This window comes from Microtus oregoni, unplaced genomic scaffold (assembly GCF_018167655.1).
Source record: "Microtus oregoni isolate MIOR12 unplaced genomic scaffold, Mior012 000007F_ref0000211, whole genome shotgun sequence".
Classification (NCBI taxonomy): domain Eukaryota; kingdom Metazoa; phylum Chordata; class Mammalia; order Rodentia; family Cricetidae; genus Microtus; species Microtus oregoni.
Window position 1 is genome coordinate 49579165 of NW_024543066.1, and position 20677 is coordinate 49599841.

Below are 20677 nucleotides of genomic sequence, written 5' to 3' on the forward strand. Positions count from 1 at the left end.
ACGTGTGATGAGGAGATCATCATGAGTTTCCCATACTCTGGACACTGGATTGTACTAGTTAGTTAAGTATGAATGGATCTTTGTTTGCTACTGCAGCATCATCATCTTACCACCCTAATGATGCAGAAAGTACAAAGCAGAACACAGCAGTGGATCAGAGACTATAAATGCCTCCTCACTTTCCTTTGAAGCACTCAACTGAGTACAAATACGGGTTTTAGGATTGGTTACCCAGGGCGGAAGTCAGGTCTCCAACAGTGATCTCAAATCTAAGAACTTTCCATGACCATTTTTGATGGAGGAGGGTCATCTTTCTATCATTGGTTAATTAATAAAGAAAACTGCTTGGCCTTTGATAGGACAGAAAATTAGGTAGGCGGAGAAAACAGAACAGAATGCTGGGAGAAAGAAGCCGAGTCAGGAGTCGCCATGATTCTCCCACTCCAGACAGACACAGGTTAAGATCTTTCCTGGTAAGCCAGCTCGTGGTGCTACATAGAATATTAGAAATGGGTTAGATCAATATGTAAGAGCTAGCCAATAAGAGGTTAAAACTAATGGGCCAGGCAGTGTTTAAAAGAATACAGTTTCCGTGTAATTATTTCGGGTGTAAAGCTAGCCGAGTGGTGGGACACAGCCCCGCCGTTCCCCACTACAGAGTGGCACCCAACGTGTTAATGAACTCCACGTAAAACCTGAGAGAGAGCTTACTTTTAAACACACAAAAAAAGAGTTTAACACAGTCTTTTGCTATTTGCTAGGATGTGCTGTAGAGAGATTTCCTGATTCAGCAACAGCAGCAGAAACAAAGCTGTGTCATTTTAAAGCGCGGCTTCCTAGGGCTGTGTCACCAATGCAAACTCTGGCTTTAAAGCATTTCAATGGCTTTTATGGGACTGGATGTTTGTGTTCCTGCTTGGGATCGGAAGGAGAGTGCTCTGAGACTGTGCAGAATCAGGCTTAAGCAGGAGAAAGAGCATGGTGGATTCCTGCCTCCAAAAGAGAGATGTTTTCAGACTCCGCAGTGCTCTGCGTGTCAGATTTGGCTGTAACTTGGATGAAAAGAGTTTCTGTGCTGCATGCTCAGTCTCAGAATTAAACTGCTGAATGCGGCTCCAATGTGGACTTGCTGTGTGCTTGGAACTGTGCACAGCTCAGGGGCACCAAATGGATCTGAGGCAGGAGCCGCTGTTCCATGCTGAGCCGTGCTGACCACAGGCAGGAATGTATAATTAGATATATAGGTTGTTAATGGATAATCATTAATAATAATCAAACTTATAGTCATGTTAGTTAGATTTTCTAGATATATAGAGATATACTTCAGTAAGATAGAAATTCTTCATATCTTTCGAAGACTGCAGAATATGGCATTTAATGTTTTAATAACAGGGTTTTTTAGGAGAATGAGACATATCTGCTTCTGACAGTACCAATCTACTTCAAGAAGAAGATGGGCATCGAAGAGGCACCTTATGGAGTTTGATAGACATTTGGGCAAGAAACTGCTCTTAACTGGACACAGAGAACCCTCAGAGAGAGGACTACTGAACTTGACTAAAGATGAGACAATCTTTCGCGGTTCCTGATTCATGAAAGAGTCTGTGAGACATTCTGCAGGACACAGCAGATAGTGACTGAACTGCCTTTGAATTTTCCTGCTTCATGGAAATATCTGCTGGATACCATGGGCCTGAAGGCCGAAGATGGATGGCCCAACCATACAAAGGAAGTTTGGGTGACTGTCCAGGCAGCAAGATGTCTCTGTCATTTCTAGAGTTTTGGAAGTTGCTTACTTGCTTACTTAGGTAATATTATATCCTTCTGGAGTCTTTGATGGAGTTGAAGAATAGATAGATAGTTATAGTTGTTTTCCTTTGCTATGATAAAAGATAAACTAGTTATAAATATTGTAACTGTAATTCTTACTTGATTATTGTTTTGTTATACGTAATTTTACTATGTTAAAGTTAAAGTAAAAGCCTTTCCTTTTTGTTTAAACAGAAAAAGGGGAAATGATGGAGGAAGGTCATTGGTTAATAAACTGCCTTGGCCCATTTGATAGGTCGGCCCTTAGGTGGGTGGAGTAGACAGAATAGAATGCTGGGAAGAAGGGAAGTGAGGTCAGAGACACCATAGCTCTGCTCTTTGAGGCAGATGCTATGAAGCTCCGACACAGTATGGACGTAGGCTAGAATATTCCCAGTAAGCGCACCTTGGGGTGCTACACACATTAATAGAAATGGGCCAAGCAGTGTTTATATGAATACAGTTGTGTGTCATTATTTTGGGGCATAAGCTAGCTAGGCGGCCGGGAGCTGGGTGGCAGGAACGCAGCCCCGCAGCTCCTTCTACACATTTTAGACATCTCTAGGTGACCTTTAATTGTCTTGCTTAGCGTGAGTAACCTAAAATTTATTTCAATATAGAATGACACATAGTTACTATGAATTTTTCAAAATTTTAATTAGGCATGAGAACTGGCCACTGTCATGGATCTTGTTTGTAGCTATTGATTGTAGCTGCTTGAAGTCAGAAATTGGAAAATATAAGCTGGTTGGCTCTAAATTCACTCTTTAAAGTGCACAGCCACTCAGTGCAAGAGTCAGTAGTGTTTTATTTGAACAACTTCGTATAAAGAGTTTGTGCAGGTCAATCTTTATTTTCAACTTGACTGGCTTTGGCTTGCTCTGAGGGTATTTTCAGAGCCATCCATTCTCAGTGGCATCATAACACAGGCTAAAGCCCCAGACAATATATTATTGGAAAGGAAACACTGTATGACTTTATTTGGAGAGATATAGCACACGACAGATCACAGAAACCACTTTACCCATGTCCATCTCAGTTAACCAACAAGAGGACCCATGCAGCTGTGTCACTGAGAAGCAGCCTACTTAGCCTTGACAGTGAGTAAAGTTGTATCCCTGCAGGCATCTTGGTGGGCAGAGGGTTTCTTGCAAGAAACTCAGCTTCCAAGATACTGCAAAATATGATGTGTGCTTGAATTCAGAGGCATTTGGGGCATTGTCTGTGAGTCAGGTCGTGAGTTTTGTTCATGTAAGTATTACCTAGAGTCTTCCACAGTTTAACATATCTAGTGTTCTGGTTGCAGGAATTTTGTGCCTTATCTACATTTTGGAGTCCAAAATATGATTCATCTATAAATATGACCTCTCCATAAGGGCTTTAGGTTGTCTATATTATGGGGCTATAATATAGCATTGTTTAGGCCACACAGAAATAATCCCTGCAGTGCAGAAGGATTTGCAATAAAATGAGTTGGTGTTCTTTTGGTCCATCTTTTTTAAGAAAAAGATAAGGCTTAAGACAGGTAACAAAGAAAACACCTGCCTCTAGGGATGCAAATCAGTCTTAGATCTGAAGGTGACAAAATACAATTAGGAAAATTACCAGTGCTTAAACTCCCAATGTGCTCACATTCTAATGGTGCAGTTTGGTCTCTGGTGCTACAATCTGTGAGCAGGAATAACAGTGGGTCTTTGAGTTGAGCCTAGAAATCCTGGGACTTCAGGCCAAAGTGATCAAGTATATTGTCATAAGAAACATCCAGCTAGAAAAAGGAAACAAGGTTGTATTGTCCACAGGTTTGTACAGGTTTGTGGGAGACAAGGATCCAAGGTGAATTTAGGACATGAGTGTTGTGCCTAGCACTAGATTTGGCTTGTTCTGGGCTCCGGAAAAAAAAAGATTGAATATAAAATATAAAATGGTTGACTTCTTTTGACAAGGAAGCCAGACTGCCTTTTGGGTTTCCGTTATTAAGCCCCTGTATGGCTTCTTTCTAGCAAATGAGGCCAGATAACAGAGAAAGCAGTTTTGGTTTTTTTTGTTTTGCTTTATTTTTGACACTCAAACACACTTATAGTGTAAATATTTATGAATCTGAACAGTGGCTTAAACATCAGTTTCATGCTGAGCGTCACGCTATTTCCCACTCTCCCCCTGGCAGAAGCAGCCTGGGTTTTTTGGGCGCCAGGCACCACAGAAGCAGAAGCAAGGACTCCCATTTCTCTCGCCTGGCTCCGCCCAAGAGGGAGCCAGCAGAGCTTAGCTGCGTGGGAGGATGGGGGGCGGGGGGACGTAGGGGTTTCCCTTCAAGGAACAACTAGCTCCAGACAGAAGCCTTGGCCAAGCTGTAGGGGTGTGACAGAGAGGGGGAACCGCTGCCCAGCAGCCGTAACCAGAAGAAAAAAAGGACAGAGCCTGTGCCTCACGAGGTGGCCACCCACCAGGAATCCCGGGCCCTTCCGCCCCCGCGTGAGGCGGGCGGATCTGGAATCTCAACACAAAGGGAATCCTCGGTGGCAGGAAGTGCATCACGAAGAAGGAGGACTAGGGGCGGGAACAAGGAGCCGCCTCCTTTCTCTATTTCCCTCCCCCCTCACGGAACCAAAGGACCACAGCGAGGAAACCCCTAGAATCCCTCTTCACCCCATAACCCCTGTGGATTCAAGCAAAGAGCCTCTGCCAGATGTTTTGGGCCCGCTCGCACCTGCTGCCACGCCCGAATCCTGGAGGCGGGGACCCAGCGGTCCCTGCAGCGCCACAGACACCTGTTCGCGTTTCCCTCCTTCCCTTCCTGGTGCAGCAGCACCTGCGCTTCTGTTTGTTCTCCTCTGGGCTTTCCCTTTCCTTCTTGCTAGGGTTTCAGTGGAGCCTAGGCTTGCAAGTCCCTTTGCCTTCCCGCAAGGATGCACCCCAGGTTTGGGTGGCTTTCCTTAGCATAATGTAGGTGGAGAAGGAGTCCCGCTCGTGAGCCCGGGGGGGGGGGGGGGGCGGCGGAGGGACCGCTTTAGTTTCCCGAGACACCTGCAATTTCTGGCACCATGCCAGTGGAGGGGGTGGGGTGTGCAGGGGAGCTTAGAGCCGCTGCGGGGGTGGGGATGGGCGTCATGTTGAAGCTGTTTTTACACGGAAAACTCTCCTCTGTTACTTCCATGTATTTTGCAAATTAATAAAAATAGCAAACTTTTCTAGAAACACTCTATGAACGTTTCACGGAAGAGTGGTAAACCACTGCAGATTTAAGAGCCCCCCCCCCCCTTTTACTTTGGGCGGGTTGGAGAGAGCAAGGAGAATTTGGTAAGGGGAGGGTGCCTGAATTCCCTTTTAGAGCTGAATAAGGAGAGGACGCAAAACCACAAGCTTGGGTCGGTTTTCCAGTACTGGGCAGACTCTGGTGTCCAGGGGTAGTAGGTACCCAGCTGACTTGGAGCTGGGGATGGCAGGTGCACCAGAAGGGGGACACCTCTCTCTGAAGCTCCAGGCTATCTTTGCTACCTAGGACACTACAGTGGGGGCCTCCCCCTCCTAAGTTCTAGGCGGAGGCGTGTTACCTGCAGTGACCTATCTCCTCCCCTCCAGGACACCACACCCACGGGACTCCAGTCTTCAGGGAGAGGGACCAAGCAGGAACAAAGAGTCTTTGTTCCCGGCTCCAGGAGGGCGGGAGTTGGGCTGGCTAGCATTTCTCCCTTTCTCAGCGTCCCTGGGGTACTTGAGGTTCAGCGCTGCAGTTTCCCCAGGTGGGGCGCCTTCCTCCACGACCCTAGAGCTCAGGTCAGGGCGCGGTGCCCCGGGCCACCGTGTGCTTTTTCAGGGTCTACGGAGAGACTCTGGGGGTGTCTGGGGGTTTCGCTGCAGGAGAAGGAAGGGACCAAGTCTGGAAGGAGGCAGATTCAGAGTGCTGATCACGGGCTGCTCTGGCCACTGCTCCGCGGCTGGGGAGTAGCTGCTGCTATCCTCCCCTCTTCCTTGCCCGGCTCCATCCTCTGCACGCCTGGCCCCCCGCCCCTGCCGTCATCACGCTCCCGGTGACTTCTCCCAGCTTGGTACTTTCCTTCAGAGCCATCCTTCTGGACAAACTTTGATGGGGAATTTTATACAGAGCTGGAAAAATGCCTGTTATGAAAGGATTGCTGGCTCCTCAGAACACCTTCCTGGACACCATCGCCACCCGTTTCGACGGAACACGTAAGTAGGGCTTGCCGGACTTGCACCTTTCCCTAGGATGGTTTTTCTCTTGGACTTTTGCTCCCGCTTCTCTGATTCCATCCGAACAATAATTTGCCTTCTTTCTTGCCAGAGTATCTTTCAGAGGAGGAAATGAAACAAGATAAAGCAAGACTCCTCTCCCCACACAACACAAATCATAAAAAGCACTTGATATTGTAGATGGTTCCCCTGGTTTCCTAGGTTTGGAACACAGGTCTGAAAATGATCGACAAGGGCTTCGCGGGGGGACTTGTGTGGTGCCTTGAGGAGCTTGGTACAGGGGGAGATGTTGTGTACTTAATTTTTTTCTGGCGTTCCAAGGCTGCCCGGATTAGAGTTCGGAGGTTTTCCAGACTCCTATGACTTCCCATTTGAGTTTAAGAAATCCTGAGTAATTCTCCAGGTCAGGTGTGAGCTGTCCGGAGGCTCTCTGAGTGTTGGGAGTTTGTCAAAATCTCGCCTCTTAAATCTAAAATTTCCACGACACTCGAGGAAATTCTATTGAAGAAGGAGGAGTTGGATATTATAAAGGCTGACTCAACCACAGAGGAAGTTTCAGAGTTTTGTGAAGATAAATAGTATTGAATATCTGACTTCTTTGGTTGGAGTGGAAAAGGAAATAAATGTTCATGCTATGTGCTGTGTCTTTCAGGACCACGGTCAGGTCCTCCCTCCCTCAGATTTCTGTCCCTAACTAATGCTGTCTCTAGGTTCCAGCAGAATACTCTTATCTTCATTGTAGGCAGCGTCTGTGAACTCTTGTCCCCTTTCCTGCCTGCTATGGAACATTCATACGGACTCATCCCCGAAGCCTGTGTGAAATAACATCCACTTCCACTTCCATACAAGAACTCTACTAGGGTGGGACCCACAATTTAACCATTTGGTATACAAGTTTTACATGATAGAAAGGTGAAATACTTTTTTATTTTGCTTGGTTTTGTTTTTCAAATTCGGCTTAATCAAGGCTAATGTGACTATTTGCTCACTTTTTTGTAGCGTTCTTTAAAAATAACCTTTAGAGTTACCCATTCTTTCCCTTTTCATATTACTTGATGTTAGAAAGTATGTTTGAATTGGGCCCTGCTACTAAGTATTAGTTTTTTAGTAGGTGACAATAAGAAAAATTATTTGAGGCCAAATTCAAGTTTTTGGCCAGTGCCACCACTACCAAAAATCAGCACCAGCTCTAACCAGAATCCCTGAAGAGCAGTTCTGAGCAGATGACATTTCTTAAGTAGAATATTCCAAACCAAGATGCTCTAAACATTGGTCCTGAGTGCATGTTTTGAAGGTGAGGTGATTAGAAATGGTGATTTGCTTTTGTCATTGTCATTTAAAGTTGAATGGAGTGCAATGCATACCAAATCATCCCAGCAGGACCCTGGGAATCAGTTGCTAATCAAAGAGGCTGTAGAGTGTGGATAGTGTCTCTTTCTGAATCTCATGATGAGCAGGCTAGCACATGTGGGGAGATGTATCTGTGTGTGTATGAATTCTACACATTCTTGTTAAATAATAGAGCATTTTAAAGCAGACAAAAATTTAAACCCTCATTCGAGAAGCTCATCTTATGTCAATCTTTGGCACAATTAAAAAATATCTAAAGCTATTTGGTGAATTGCCTGATGTGTGCTCCCAGGGTCTTGAGGATTCTTGGAGGGAGCCAGAGTGCATGAAATCACAGTATTCTCAAGCAGTGAGTAACGGAGAGATTGATTGGCAGTGGCAAGATGTTTTTTTACAACATTTAATGAGTACCTCTTTTTTTTTAGAAACTCCATTACAAAAAAAAAGAGAGATTATTTTTCATTTATTTTTCTATTGCAGGATGACTTGACTAACCTAAAATTTAAGTAAATTATCGGTCACAGAATTTACTAAATCTAGAATTGTGAGGATATCACCTTTCCAGCTAACTGCTTAGTTCTTCTTATTATGGCATGTTTTCTTGGTGACACAATATTAAGAAATGGTGCTAATCTTGAAAATTTCTCATATGAGCATTCTCTTTTCTCTTGATGCATTCATAAAAGTAATTTATTTTCTCTTGAAAGACAAGAGTATATGCAAGTTTTAAAATATTACAAGTGCCACCGTAGCAACTAAAAACTGCTGAATTATTTGTATTGCTACTTTATTCCTTGTACACTGAGTTCAATCTGTTCATCTCCACTTTATTTCTGGACTATGTTTTATAGCCATCGTCAGGTGGGCTTTAGTCTTATTTTAAACAATTTTAATAAAAATAAAGAGAAAAAACATCCTGGCAAAATTTCCCTATTTAACTTAAACAATATACAGATTTTTATTACCCTTACTGATTTACTCTCAAAATTAAAAGTGTTATAAGAATTCAGGGCATTATCTAAAAGTCTCCCCAGTGGGAGAAAAAGTATTCCCATCCAAAAGTCTATAGCATGATCCTATAAATTTATAGTATGAAAGGGCAACAGAGAAGGTAGTTTTTCATCACCCAATGATGATCTACTTAACTGAACAATCAAATCTTCTTTTCTTTAATTTTCAGATATGGAATTTATAAATATTTTTGGAAAACAAATATTGCTTACATAAAATTAAAACACACATATTGAAACATCTTCTAGTTTATTTAACTGGAGTGTAAAGAGTCAGAGAACAAAGATCCCTTCAGTTGTTGAGTCCATACAACCCATTTGTGAAGAAAAAATAATTGCAATGAACTTATTTGGTCATTACATGTACTAGCAGTTCTCACTTAAACCACATATGACTATCATCATACCCAGCATATAGCTCTTGCTTGCGTAGATGCTTTTATTATTTATTTATTTAGTGCATTTTAACTTTTCTAAATCCATATTGGTGTTAAGTATGCTAATATTATCATAAATGCTAAAGGGAAAGTATAATGACTAAACATTTAGAATGTATTTAGAAAACAATCTAGCTTTTAAGTATGAATATTTGTCACTAAGTACCATTTGATGAAAACTTAGCTTTCTTTTATGGAAGGTAAAAGATGTGTCCATTTCAAACATTATGGTGCAATAGCCTACGTTTTTTCAAATCTTATCACAATTTGGACAGAATGCTTCTTTCCCTTTGTGGTTTTTAAGACAAATTGTAACCTGATGTACCCGATCAATAATATGGTTTCTAAGGTCTGCAAAACAGGTAGTACTCATTAACATTCGTATATATTTTATGAATTCTTATATAGCCTGTTCAAAAGATCTAAATAAATTTACAAAAGTTGAAATTCTTTCTTTAATTTTCAATGTGGGTTTTGCTATTGTTACTCTTTTATTTTCTTCATGTCACAAGTATAGAAAGAAACATAGTACACCCAGTCCTGAGCAAAGGGCACAATAAGTTAGGGCAGAAGCCAGCACACTTCTTAAGGCTTTGCTGAGTTGTCATTTGGAGAATGTCATTGAAGGCTGATATAAAGCAATGTACTTTATTATGTATGAGCTTATTCGTAAAGCTTGTGTGAGGGAAACATCCCTGGAACTCTGCTTCGAAGGTCACAAAGATTTGTGCACTTGCTTTGTTTTTTACCTGTTGTTGATATAAACTCTTGTATTCCCGGTATCTGTGCTTAGGAACCAAGTGTCCTATATTAATTAGTGTTCTATTTCTGTGTAATATTCATTACAACATAGAGGTTTCTCATCTTCCCTTTTTAGTTGGCTGTCTGAGCATGGATCAGCTGAGTTTTCTTCTGGGAAGCCCACAAGGTCGTAAACAAGTTGTCATCTGGACCTGTGGTCTCATCTGAGGCCTGAAGTCCCCTTCCAGTCTAAAGCAGTGGTTGATAGACTTGCACCTTTATAAATGAGGCACTGTTTTCCTTGTCAGCTGCCAGGCAGGCACTCTCCTAAAGGTAAAGCCTGCTCTGCTCTATAGCACCACAGGCTCTCCCACACATGGCCTCACAAGAGAACAGTTACTTTTTAGAGATCAGCAAGAGGGTCTCTTTAAGAAGGTCAAGAGTAGCATTATGCTCACACTTCTTTTAGGTTTTGTATTTGGCTTCACCTTCAGGCCAATAGCTACAGGCAGGGACACCTTGTCAATGAGCTTAGCAGAGAACAAAAGGCCTGTCCGTGAGTGTGGAGGAGGTCAGAGGTTGCCTGTTTCTAAGATATCCTAGACTTGACATACTTCTGAGAAGAGCATATTCTCCATGGACAAAGGAGTACCTCATCCCTTGCCTCGCCTTTCTAATGATGCTTAATGGACATTATCTACAAGCAAAGCACTGGGATAAATCAAGCTTGTCTTTTCTTAAAGGGCACGAAAAGACATATACACGAACTGTTATAATTTAGGTCAGAACAGGCTAAGAGACCCAAATAGAAATGCTTATGCATCCAAACAGTCAAAGATGTTCTCTTGATTTTTCCAATTTCTGAAACATGTGCCTCTGATGTTTATAAAGGTTTTCAGGGAAAATACATACAACCATCAAGAATAAGAGGGAGCAATATAGAGGCTGGATGATGAAAACCAGATAAATCAGTTGTGGAACATCTTTAATTCCAGGATTCCCTGTTAGAACCTAAGAATACCTCTCTGCCTGGCTATGGGCCCACAGACTCCTATGTTCATTTTCTGAAGGAAATGCCTGAGTTCTCCCCCCAGGGAATTTGCTTAATGTTTGAAGAAAGAAATGTTGATTTCTGGTTGCAGACCTGAATATTCTCCAGTGTAGTTCACTCCTGTATTCTACTATAGAATTTTGCCTATGGTGAAGGAAAAAGGTCCTGGTAACTCTGATGGCAAGTGTGCTGGCATTCAGTTCCCGGATCCTGCTGGACAAAGTCTACAGTTAAAAGGCACAACGTCACAACTTCCTCACATGGTGCCATTCACCCTCAGTGTGCATTTGCTGACAACTTCCATTTTAGTCTAGTAGAGTCTAGAAACAAAATAGGTAAGGCCAGTTTTGCCTATGGCATTGTTCAAATTTAGCAACTGAAACAGCGGAAGAGTTTTCTCAGTAATTTCAACACTCGTATATAGTTCTGAGCTTGTAAATTCTGTGGTAGAGAGAGCTTGCATTCTTCTGTGGCTGTTAATGCAGCTATCTGTATCCTTTAAGCCCTTCAAAATTCACTTATTCTCAGACAAACTAATAATTTTTTCTACCTCACCAAACATATTTATCTTGTTTTGTATTCTGTCCCTATTTAGAAATACCATCCTCCCAACTCCGGTTTAGAGAGTTAAGTTAGCCTTCACTGCCCACATATGTAATTGGTTTACAGTTCTTTTATATTTTGCTACTGAAATGCCACAATTTGGCCCTTCATGTCCTGTCACTCCTCATTGCTCATGCATTGATTTCCTTTCTCATCTTCACAATCTCGAACTCACTCTAACTAGACACCATGGCCAGCAGTGTCTTCTCCCACTCCTGTCTTGTCAGTTTTCCTTATACCCAAAGTGACTTCTATTAGGTGTAAGATGATCATTTATTTGGCAGCACTTGCTTATGGCTGTCCATTAGCTTACTACTACCTCTTGTGTGATACCCAAAGATCTCAGTATTTCTAGAGTTGGAGATGATGCTGTATCACCATTCAAATCACACCTCCCCAGGTTCCCAACAGGCTTACCCCAGAGCACTCTGCTCACTCAGACCTTGGCTTATAACAAGAGATGCTCTGTAAACATCAAACCCCATCTTAAAAGTTGCCTCTGAGAGGCTCCAAGAGCACTCAAGGGCCTTCTTCTCCTTTAAAATCACCTGCTCATTTCTCTAATCAGCTCTTCTAGGCTTTCATAGTTTTCAGCATCCACCTATGAACTCTGGGAAGCCCAAAACTTATCCCACTTCTTGGATTTGCAACAGAGTCCTATACCTACCAATTAAGTGAAAGAATTTGAAGTTCCTTGAAAGCCAAAATCAGAATTTAAACATTTTTATTTGTCTTCAATAGTTAACTAGCCTTCTTATACCTAGCCTTCTTTGATTACATTAGTTATGAAATGATCCTGTAGGGTAGGTCCAAAATAGGCTTGCTTATTGTGTGTCTACATGGATGTTAAGCAGGTTCCTATATGTCTACTCTGACCACAACCCAAGGCCTAGAAATCAACTCCTTTTTCAGTTAATGCTGACAAAATGCAAGCTTAGAATTCTACCACATTTCATGAGCCTGTGACCTGTCTGTAGTGTCACCCTAATACAAAATCTGTGTGCAGCACATGTAAACACTGGGGGCTCTGTGCTGTCATTTTTAGATTCTACCTTTTCCAAGAAAAGATTGATTCTTCAATTTGAGCCATTTCTCAGTCATATCCCATTTCCCTTCCTTCTACAGGTTATGCTTTAGGTACTTGTCACTGAAAAACTGCTTTAAATTGTATTTAAGACTGACTCACATTTGGATGTAAAAACGCATTCATTGTTGACAGCAGCTTTGTTCATCAAAGAAAATCGAATGTCCATTAAAAGAAATCTATTTTCTTTGAGATTGGATGCTTAGAATTTGCTGATGACTTTAGTATATCCTTGTGATTTTTTTATTAAGAAGTCAATCTCCCAATGAAAATATTCTTACTCTCATAACTTTATAGTGACATCATTAGTATTTATACCTTGTAAGAGTCTTATAAAGGGAAAATTTCTACCTATTTTCAGTTTTCTTTTATGAGTAGAAAATCGACTCTCCTGTGTCCAGAGGACATTCTTAGCAAAAGCCATCTCAGTTTTCTCCACAGTGAGTTTAAGGATGAAATGGGCAGGCTTGGTTCTCTTGGTCTCAAATGTGTGTAATCCAAAGCACTCTTGGTTTTGTTCCTCCAGAGTTTCTTTTGTTCTAGTAGGTCTTCTGGACAGACATCTTTGTTGTCCTTGTCAGTGCAAATCAGCTTCCTTTTTCAGCTATTGAACTAAAGGAACTGGAGACCAGAGCATTAACTGTCTTGCCCATTTATTTGATTTTCTAGAGAGAAGGGTCTATATAGGAGTCTCAGCTGTTGTCAACATGCTGAGGACCCAGCTTCACCAGTGGACTCTTCTCAAATTTGTAACGAGGGTTATTCTTTCCTTGGAAAGAAGATAAAGTTAGTTGTACTTTAAACTTTAACACATAGGTAAATATTTCTGTTGTGAGTCTGTGACTGGTGGAAGGGAGTTAAGGTCCTTAAGACAGAGCTTCTGTGTTGTAACTTAGACTCATTGGGTAAGATACAGCTCGTTGGGTTAAAAACCACCTCCATTCTCTGGAAACAATGCTCCCAAAACTACTTTTGACAAGCCCATGCTTCTCAGTTTTAGGGAGTCGATTAGATAAGACCTGGTGCTCACGTCTGTGTGTGCAATGCTAACATTTCCATCAAGAAGTTGTCCTCTTCCATATAAGATGGCATATTTGAAGCTACTAACTATTTAGCATTTCCATAAAATTTCTCTTAAATATTGTTTCTTTGTGTTACTGGATCTTCCTTCCTTTTTTCCCTTCCTCCTTCCATCTGTCCATCTGTCCCTTCCTACCCTCCTTTTTTTTTTTTTAAAGGATTTCTCTCTTTAGCTATGTCTGTCCTGGAACTCACTATGTAGAGAAGTCCAGTCTTGAACTCACAGAGATCTGCCTGTTTCTGCCTTCTAAGTGCTGGTATTAAAGGTATGTGCCACCACTATCTGGCTGTAATTGAATTATTACATTGTAAAATACCAAACATTTTCTTGGTACCATGGAATTCACATCCCTCCCATCTGAATTTGTCTTTTGACTTTTATATGGATGTGTGTATGCATTCATGCACACATACATTCATGCATGCACACCCAAATACACACACACACAAACACACACACATACACACACAAATTCTTAAAAAAGAATTGAAATTTGAATCTAGTGCTACACTTTGGGTTTTCACCCACATTTGTTTATTTTATAATAACATTCCACATCAGCCTGGGTTGCAAAATGATACCCTTCAAGTCATCAAGGCAAGTTGGCACAGGGTAGCAAGAGCACTGATCACAGACCCAGTTCCCTAAGGCTGTGTGTCTGCGGAAGGAACACCAGCAGTGGGGCCACCGTGTTAGTGGCAAGTGGCCAGAGGGGTATCTGGCTCCTGCATCTTTCAGATATTGCAGCTCATGTGTATAATAATCCTGAATATTCTCTGCTGTGTCTTTTTTGTTTGTTCTCCATAGTAATATGAGCTGGGCAAGACTGATTCCCTGTGTTGCATTGGTTCACAACCTTCCTAATGCTGAGAACCTTTAATATACTTCCTCATATTATTGTGACCCCCAGCAATAAAATTACTTTTGTTGCTAATTAATAACTGTAATTTTGCTATTTTTATGAATTGTAATGAAAATATCTGATATTCAGGATATCTGATACACAATCCCTGTTTGGGGCATGACTCACAGGTTGAGAACCACTATTCTATCATATATTCTTATATTTATGACCATTCTAAAGATGAAGATCTCAAATTAATTGGTTTACAGTTACTGAACAGGTACATGTCAGGCAGAATTGCAGTAACTTGTCCTCCTTGCTAGGCCTGAAGTTTTCTGTTAGTTTTTTTTTGTTTGTTTGTTTGTTTGTTTTCAGTCTGATTTGATTCTATTTTTGGTCTTGAGCTATCCATCCTCTGGTTCTTGACCCTTGTGTCATGGGTCTCAAACTGGACCAGGCATTGGTTGGTCACTCCCCCAATCTGTGCCACCTTTATCACACAGCACATCTTGTAGGCATGTTATATGTTAGTTCAAAAGGCTGCATTGGTGTTCCAAACCCTCCACTGAAAATCCTGTTACAGGAAATGGCCAGAGCAGGCTCTATATCCTCCCTTATTAGAAAACATAGATAGGGTCTCCCTCGTAGATTCCTGGAAGTTTCCATGGCATGAGGTTTCTAGCTAATCCCTTAAATTCCCATCAATTCCATTTGTCTCTCCCAGTACTCTCTTCATCTATTATCTCCCACCCACCCACCTGGTCCCTTCTGTTCCCACCACAATATCTCTTTATGTCCCCTGCCCTGGGAGATTGAACCGTCCTTGTTACTTAGCCTCTCTCTGTCTGTGGATTATAGTATTATAACCCTTCACTTTACAGCTAATGCTCACTTATAAGTGAGTACATACCATGTTTTCCTTTCTGGGTTTGTATTACCTAACTCAGTCAGGATGGTTTTTTTTTCTACCTCCATTCATTTGCTTGCAAATTTCATGAAGTTATTTTTTTTAGCAGCAAGTAGTACTATGTTGTTTAAATGGACCACATTTTCTTTTCTTTTTTTTTGTTTTGTTTATTTATTTTTTTTAGTTGTTGCAAAAAAATTTCCCATTTCCCTCCCCCTCCTCGCACACATCGCCCCCCTCCCCCTCCTCCCCTCCCCCTCCCCCCTCCTCCCCATTCCATTCCCCCTCCCTCTCGAGAATGAAGAGCAGTCCAGATTCCCTGCCCTGCGGGAAGTCCAAGGTCCTCCCACTTCTAACCAGGACCAGGAAGGTGAGCATCCAAACAGGCTAGGATCTTACAAAGCCAGTTCATGTTTTAGGATCGAAACCTAGTGCCATTGACCTTGGCTTCTCATCAGCCTTCATTGTCTGCCACATTCAGAAAGTCCGGTTTCATCCCATGCTTATTCAGTCCCAATCCCGCTGGCCTTGGTGAGCTCCCAATAGATCAGTTCCACTGTCACAGTGGGTGGGTACACCCCTCGTGGACCTGACTTCCTTGCTCTTGTTCTCCCTCCTTCTGTTCCTCATTTGGATCTTAAGAGCTCAGTCCGGTGCTCCAACTTGGGTCTCTGTCTCTATCTCGATCCATCGCCAGATGAAGGTTCTATGGTGATATGCATGATATTCATCAGTATGGCTATAGGATAGGGTCATTTCAGGTTCCCTCTCCTCAGTTGCTCAAGGTACTAGCTGGGGACATCTCCCTGGACACCTGCGAGCCCCTCTAGAGTCCAGTCTCTTGCCAACCCTAAGATGGCTCCCTTAATTAGGCTATATATTTCTCTGCTCCCGTGTCCACTATTCCTTTATCCCAACGATCCCATTCCCCCAAGCTCCCCCCATTCTCCCCTTCTCACGTTTCTCACCGCATTTCCCCTTAGCCCCATGCCACCTCACCCGAAGTTCCCAGGTTTTGCCCTGCAATCTTGTCTACTTCCCATATACAGGTGGATAACTGTATGTTTTTCTTTGGGTTCACCCCCCTACCTAGCTTTTCTAGGATCACAAATTATATGCTCAATGTCCTCTATTTATGGCTAGAAACCAATTATGAGTGAGTACATCTCATGTTCATCTTTTTGGGACTGGGATACCTCACTCAGGATAGTATTTTCTATTTCCATCCATTTGTATGCAAAATTCAAGAAGTCCTTGTTTTTTACTGCTGAGTAGTACTCTAATATGTATATATTCCACACTTTCTTCATCCATTCTTCCATTGAAGGGCATCTAGGCTGTTTCCAGGTTCTGGCTATTACAAATAATGCTGCTATGAACATAGTTGAACAAATGCTTTTGTCATATGATAGGGCATCTCTTGGGTATATTCCCAAGAGTGGTATTACTGGATCTTGGGGTAGGTTGATTCCAAATTTCCTGAGAAATCGCCACACAGATTTCCAAAGTGATTACACAAGTTTGCATTCCCACCAGCAATGGATGAGGGTGCCCCTTAATTCACAACCTCTCCAGCAAAAGCTATCATTGGTGTTTTATAGTTTAGCCATTCTGACAGGTGTAAGATGGTATCTCAATGTTGTTTTAATTCCCTGATCACCAAGGAGGATGAGCATGACCTTAAGTGTCTTTTGGCCATTTGAATTTCTTCTGTTGAGAATAATCTGTTCAGTTCAGTGGGCCATTTTCTAATTGGGTTAACTAGCCTTTTACGGTCTAGTTTCTTGATTTCTTTATATATTTTGGAAATCAGACCTTTGTCTGTTGCAGGGTTGGTGAAGATCTTCTCCCAGTCAGTGGGTGGCCTTTTTGTCTTGGTGACAGTGTCCTTTGCTTTTCAGAAGCTTCTAAGTTTCAGGAGGTCCCATTTATTCAATGTTGTCCTTAATGTCTGTGCTGCTGGGGATATGCGTAGGAAGTGGTCTCCTATGCCCATGTGCTGTAGAGTACTTACCACTTTCTCTTCTATCAGGTTCAGTGTGTTCAGCCTGATATTGAGGTCTTTAATCCATTTGGACTTGATTTTTGTGCATGGCGATAGATATGGATCTATTTTCATTCTTCTACAGGTTGACAACCAGTTCTGCCAGCACCATTTGGTGAAGATGCTATCTTTCTTCCATTGAATACTTTCAGCTCCTTTATCAAAAATCAGGTGTTCATTGGTTTGTGAGATAAAATCTGGGTCTTCTACTCTATTCCATTGATCGACTTCTCTGTTTTTATGCCAATACCAAGCTGTTTTCAATACTGAAGCTCTGTAATAGAGTTTGAAGTCAGGGATGGTAATGCCTCCAGAAGTTTCTTTATTGTATAAGATTGTTTTGGCTATCCTGGGTTGTTTGTTTTTCCATATAAAGTTGATTAATGTCCTTTCAAGATCTGTGAAGAATCTCGATGGGATTTTAATGGGGATTGTATTGAATCTATAAATTGTCCTTGGTAGAATTGCCATTTTTACTATGTTGATCCTCCCAATCAAAGAGCAACGGAGATCCTTCCATTTTCTGGTATCCTCCTCAATTTCTTTCTTCAAGGACTTAAAGTTCTTGTCAAATAGATCATTCACATCCTTGGTTAGAGTTACTCCAAGATATTTTATGCTATTTGTGCTATCGTGAAAGGTGATGCTTCTTTGATTACCCTCTCTGCTTCCTTACCCTTTGTGTATAGGAGGGCAACTGATTTTTTGGAATTGATCTTGTATCCTGCCATGCTACTAAAGGTGTTTATCAGCTGTAGGAGTTCTTTGGTAGAGTTTTTGGGGTTGCTCATGTACACTATCGTATCATCTGCAAATAATGAATGTTTAACTTCTTCCTTTCCAATTCAAACCCTTTGATCCCCTTATGTTGTTTTATTGCTATTGCTAGAACTTCAAGCACTATATTGAAAAGGTATGGAGAGAGTAGACAGCCTTGTCGTGTTCCCGATTTTAGTGGGATGGCTTTGAGTTTCTCTCCATTTAATTTGATGTTAGCTGTCGGCTTGCTATAAATGTCTTTTATTATAGTTAGGTATGACCCTTGTCACTACTACACTCTCTAAGACCTTTATCATAAAGGGATGTTGAATTTTGTCAAATGCTTTTTCAGCATCTAATGAAATGATCATATGGTTTTTTTCTTTCAGTTTATTTATTTGTTATTTATTTATTTATTAAGGATTTCTGCCTCCTCCCCGCAACCGCTTCCCATTTCCCTCCCCCTCCTCCGATCAAGTCCCCCTCCCTCATCTGCTAGAAGAGCAATCAGGGTTCCCTGACCTGTGGGAAGCCCAAGGACCGCCCACCTCTATCCAGGTCTAGTAAGGTGAGCATCCAAACTGCCTAGGCTCCCCCAAAGCCAGTACGTGCAGTAGGATCAAAAACCCACTGCGATTGTTCTTGAGTTCTCAGTATTCCTCATTGTTCGCTATGTTCAGCTAGTCCGGATTTATCCCATGCTTTTTCAGACCTAGGCCAGCTGGCCTTGGTGAGTTCCCAATAGAGCATCCCCATTGTCTCAGTGTGTGGGTGCACCCCTCGTAGTCCTGAGTTCCTTGCTCATGCTCCGTTTCCTTCTGCTCCTGATTTGGACCTTGAGATTTCTGTCCGGTGCTCCCATGTGGGTCCATGTCCGGTGCTCTGTCTCTGTCTCCTTTCATCGCCTGATGAAGGTTAATATTCATGAGGATGCCTATGTGTTTGTCTTTGGATTCACCTTCTTATTTAGCTTCTCTAGGAACATGAATTATAAGCTCAATGTCCTTTATTTGTGGCTAGAAACCAAATATGAGTGAGTACATCCCATGTTCCTCTTTTTGGGTCTGGCTTACCTCACTCAGGATAGTGTTTTCTATTTCCATCCATTTGTATGCAAAATTCAAGAAGTCCTTGTTTTTTACTGCTGAGTAATACTCTAATATGTATATATTCCACACTTTCTTCATCCATTCTTCCGTTGAAGGGCATCTAGGTTGTTTCCAGGTTCTGGCTGTTACAAACAATGCTGCCATGAACATAGTTGAGCATATACTTTTGTTGTATGATAGGGCCTTTCTTGGGTATATTCCCAAGAGTGGTATTGCTGGATCCAGGGGTAAGTTGATCCCGAATTTCCTGAGAAACTGAAACACTGCTTTCCAGAGTGGTTGCACAAGTTTGCATTCCCACCAGCAATGGGCGAGTGTACCCCTTTCTCCACAACCTCTCCAGCAAAGGAGAGGTTTTTGATTTTAGCCATTCTGACAGGTGTAAGATGGTATCTTAGTGTTGTCTTGATTTGCATTTCCCTGATTGCTAAGGAAGTTGAGCATGACCTTAAGTGTCTTTTGGCCATTTGATGTTCTTCTGTTGAGAATTCTCTGTTCAGCTCAATGCCCCATTTTATAATTGGGTTGATTAGCCTTTTACGGTCTAGTTTCTTGAGTTCTTTATATATTTTGGAGATCAGACCTTTGTCAGTTGCAGGGTTGGTGAAAATCTTCTCCCAGTAAGTGGGTTGCCTTTTTGTCTTAGAGACAGTGTCCTTTCCTTTACAGAAGCTTCTCAGTCTCAGGAGGTCCCATTTATTCAATGATGCCCTTAGTGTCTGTGCTGCTGGGGTTATACGTAGGAAGTGGTCTCCTGTGCCCATGTGCTGTAGAGTACTTACCACTTTCTCTTCTATCAGGTTCAGTGTGTTCAGACTGATATTGAGATCTTTAATCCATTTGGACTTGAATTTTGTGCATGGTGATAGATATGGATCTATTTTCAATCTTCTACAGATTGACATCCAGTTTTGCCAGCAGAATTTGTTGAAGATGCTCTCTTTTTTCCATTGTATACTTTTAGATCCTTTATTGAAAATCAGGTGTTCATAGGTTTGTGGGTTAAAGTCTGGGTCTTCTATTCAATTCCATTGGTTGACTTCTCTGTTTTTATGCCAATACCAAGCTGTTTTCAATACTGTAGCTCTGTAATAGAGTTTGAAGTCAGGGATGGTAATGCCTCCAGACAATCCTTTTTTGTATAAGATTGTTTTGGCTATCCTGGGTTTTTTGTTTTTCCATATAAAGTTGATTATTGTCTTCTCCAGATCTGTGAAGAATTTTGATGGGATTTTGATGGGGATTGCATTGAATCTATAGATTGCTTTTGGTAGAATTGCCATTTTTACTATGTTGATCCTCCCAATCCAAGAGCAAGGGAGGTGCTTCCATTTTCTGGTGTCTTCTTCAATTTCTTTCTTCAAAGACTTATAGTTCTTGTCAAATAGATCTTTCACTTCCTTGGTCAAAGTTACCCCAAGATATTTTATGCTATTTGTGGCTATCATGAAAGGTGATACTTCTCTGATTTCCCTCTCTGCTTCCTTATCCTTAGTGTATAGGAAGGCAACTGATTTTTTGGAGTTTGTCTTGTATCCTGCCACATTACTAAAGGTGTTTATCAGCTGTAGGAGTTCTTTGGTAGAATTTTTGGGGTCGCTTATGTATACTATCATATCATCTGCAAATAATGAAAGCT

The 20677-nt window shown here is 41.7% G+C and overlaps 1 protein-coding gene across 1 annotated transcript in view; it reads left to right on the top strand.

Annotated features, from left to right (window-relative positions):
* The first annotated feature begins 5921 nt into the window (after positions 1 to 5921).
* Positions 5922 to 20677, top strand: part of Kcnh8 (potassium voltage-gated channel subfamily H member 8) — a 431344-nt gene continuing 416588 nt past the window's right edge. The window contains exon 1 of the mRNA XM_041656042.1: positions 5922 to 5997. Coding sequence (XP_041511976.1) covers positions 5922 to 5997 — 76 coding nt within the window. The remainder of the gene's footprint in view (positions 5998 to 20677) is intronic.